The sequence below is a fragment of the Crocuta crocuta genome, unplaced genomic scaffold, assembly GCF_008692635.1.
Source record: "Crocuta crocuta isolate KB4526 unplaced genomic scaffold, BGI_CrCroc_1.0 scaffold68, whole genome shotgun sequence".
Classification (NCBI taxonomy): domain Eukaryota; kingdom Metazoa; phylum Chordata; class Mammalia; order Carnivora; family Hyaenidae; genus Crocuta; species Crocuta crocuta.
In genome coordinates, this window is record NW_027532426.1 from 3,367,267 (window position 1) to 3,368,994 (window position 1,728).

General features: G+C 69.5%; 1 protein-coding gene across 1 annotated transcript in view; it reads left to right on the top strand.

The window, feature by feature from the left end:
• The first annotated feature begins 597 nt into the window (after positions 1-597).
• The window catches only part of EPOP (elongin BC and polycomb repressive complex 2 associated protein), a 1,916-nt gene continuing 785 nt past the window's right edge, over positions 598-1,728 (top strand). The window contains 2 exon segments of the mRNA XM_077779295.1: positions 598-1,553; positions 1,555-1,728. Coding sequence (XP_077635421.1) covers positions 991-1,553; positions 1,555-1,728 — 737 coding nt within the window. The 5' untranslated portion in view covers positions 598-990.

Consider the following 1,728-nt stretch of genomic DNA (forward strand, 5'->3'; position numbering starts at 1 on the left):
GGGCTCCGAATTTATTTTTTCCTTTCCTCTTCTTGCACACACTGAATTCCTAACTATTTTTCAACACTTTTTGAGCCCAGTGTATGCCAGGCACTGTCCTAGGGGACCAGAACAGAGAGGTAGGAAACATTCTCTGGCCGCAGCAGTCCCCTGCAGTACAAAGCTTGTAAACAGCCATTGTCTAATTTCATCTTTTCCCTCAACACTGTTTTTGTGATTCATCTATGTTGATTCACGTAGCCCCGAGTGGGTAGATAGGAACATTCCCATTTTACAGATGCGAAAACCGTGACCGCTAAGGGAAAAGCGGATAGCTTTGCTACTACTGAAGAGCGGGACGCCACCGGGCCACGTGCAGCGGCGCGTTCAGCCCCTCGCGATCCCACCCGCACACGCTCCTTCCTCGCCTCCCTCCCTCCCAGCCGCCGCCGCGCCGGGTCCACGTGTGTGTGTCTGTGTGCGGAATGGGGACGGGGGCGGTGCCGCCGGAGGGGTGGGGTCCGGGCTAACGTCACAGGCAGTGCCGTCCAATCAGCGGCGGGCTCGCGGCCCCGGCGCTGGTANGAAAGAAGCCGAGCGGGCGGAAGGCGCCCTCCCCGCCGCCTGGGCCCGGGCACCGGGTGCCGGGCCCGGGGTCCTTCCCGCCTCCCGCGGCCGCCGGCCGCTTTGTTTCCCCAGCCTCTGCGCTCTGGGCTACTCAAGAGGGGCTCCCGCCGGGGCTGCGCAGGGAACGCGGCGGCAGGAAGGGCGGCCGACCGGGCCGGGACTCGCGGGGACCCAGGAGTCCGGCCGCCGGGAGGGCCGCGTGACGAGATCGAGGAGGGAGCCAGAGCCCCGCGGCCCAGGGTTGCGGGCCGGGGGCGCCCGTGAGCAGAGACCTCCCCGTCGAGGGGGGGCGATGTTCCCCTCGCCCGTGGGCTCTTCGGGCAGCCAGGGCACACCGCCGCTGGGACCAGGGCCCCCGCAGTGGGCACCCCCCTAGGCGGTACCATGGAGACTCTGTGTCCCGCTCCCCGCCTCGCAGTGCCGGCGTCCCCGCGAGGGTCGCCTTGCTCCCCGACACCCCGGAAGCCGCGTCGGGGGACACAGGAGTTCTCTCCACTGTGCCTGCGTGCCCTTGCCTTCTGCGCCCTTGCCAAACCTCGAGCGTCCTCTCTGGGCCTGGGGCCTGGGGAGCTGGCGCCGCGGGCCCCGGTGCTGGTGGGCCCTCGCGCCCCGCTGTGCACCGGCGGCTGGGCCCCGGATGGCCTGAAGCACCTCGCGGGACAAGCCGGGCAGTCCAGTGATCCGAGCTCCCGGGCAGGTCAGGATGCCGAAGCCGCAGTGTGCCGGAGCGGTGGCGAGGAGGAAGAGGGCGGAGACGGTTTCCCGCACTTCAACTCCCGCTCCGGCGTACCTCCCGGCCGCTGCCCGGCGCCGCGGCGCCCTCGGGAATCTCCGACCAACTCCGCCTCGGCTCCGCCTCGGCCAGCCTCGGGTCTCGACTCCCAGCCTGGCCCCGCCGCCCGCCCCCATCAGGAGCCCCGTTCCCCGCCCCCCCCGCCACCCGCNGCAGGCCGCCCCCGAGGCACCAGCCGCCAGCCCCTCGACGGCCAGCGGAGCTTCGGCCGCGCCCGGCGATCTCCGCCAGGAACATTTCGATCGTCTGATCCGCCGGTCGAAACTTTGGTGTTACGCGAAGGGCTTCGCCCTCGACACTCCGAGTTTGCGCCGGGGGCCCGAGCGGCC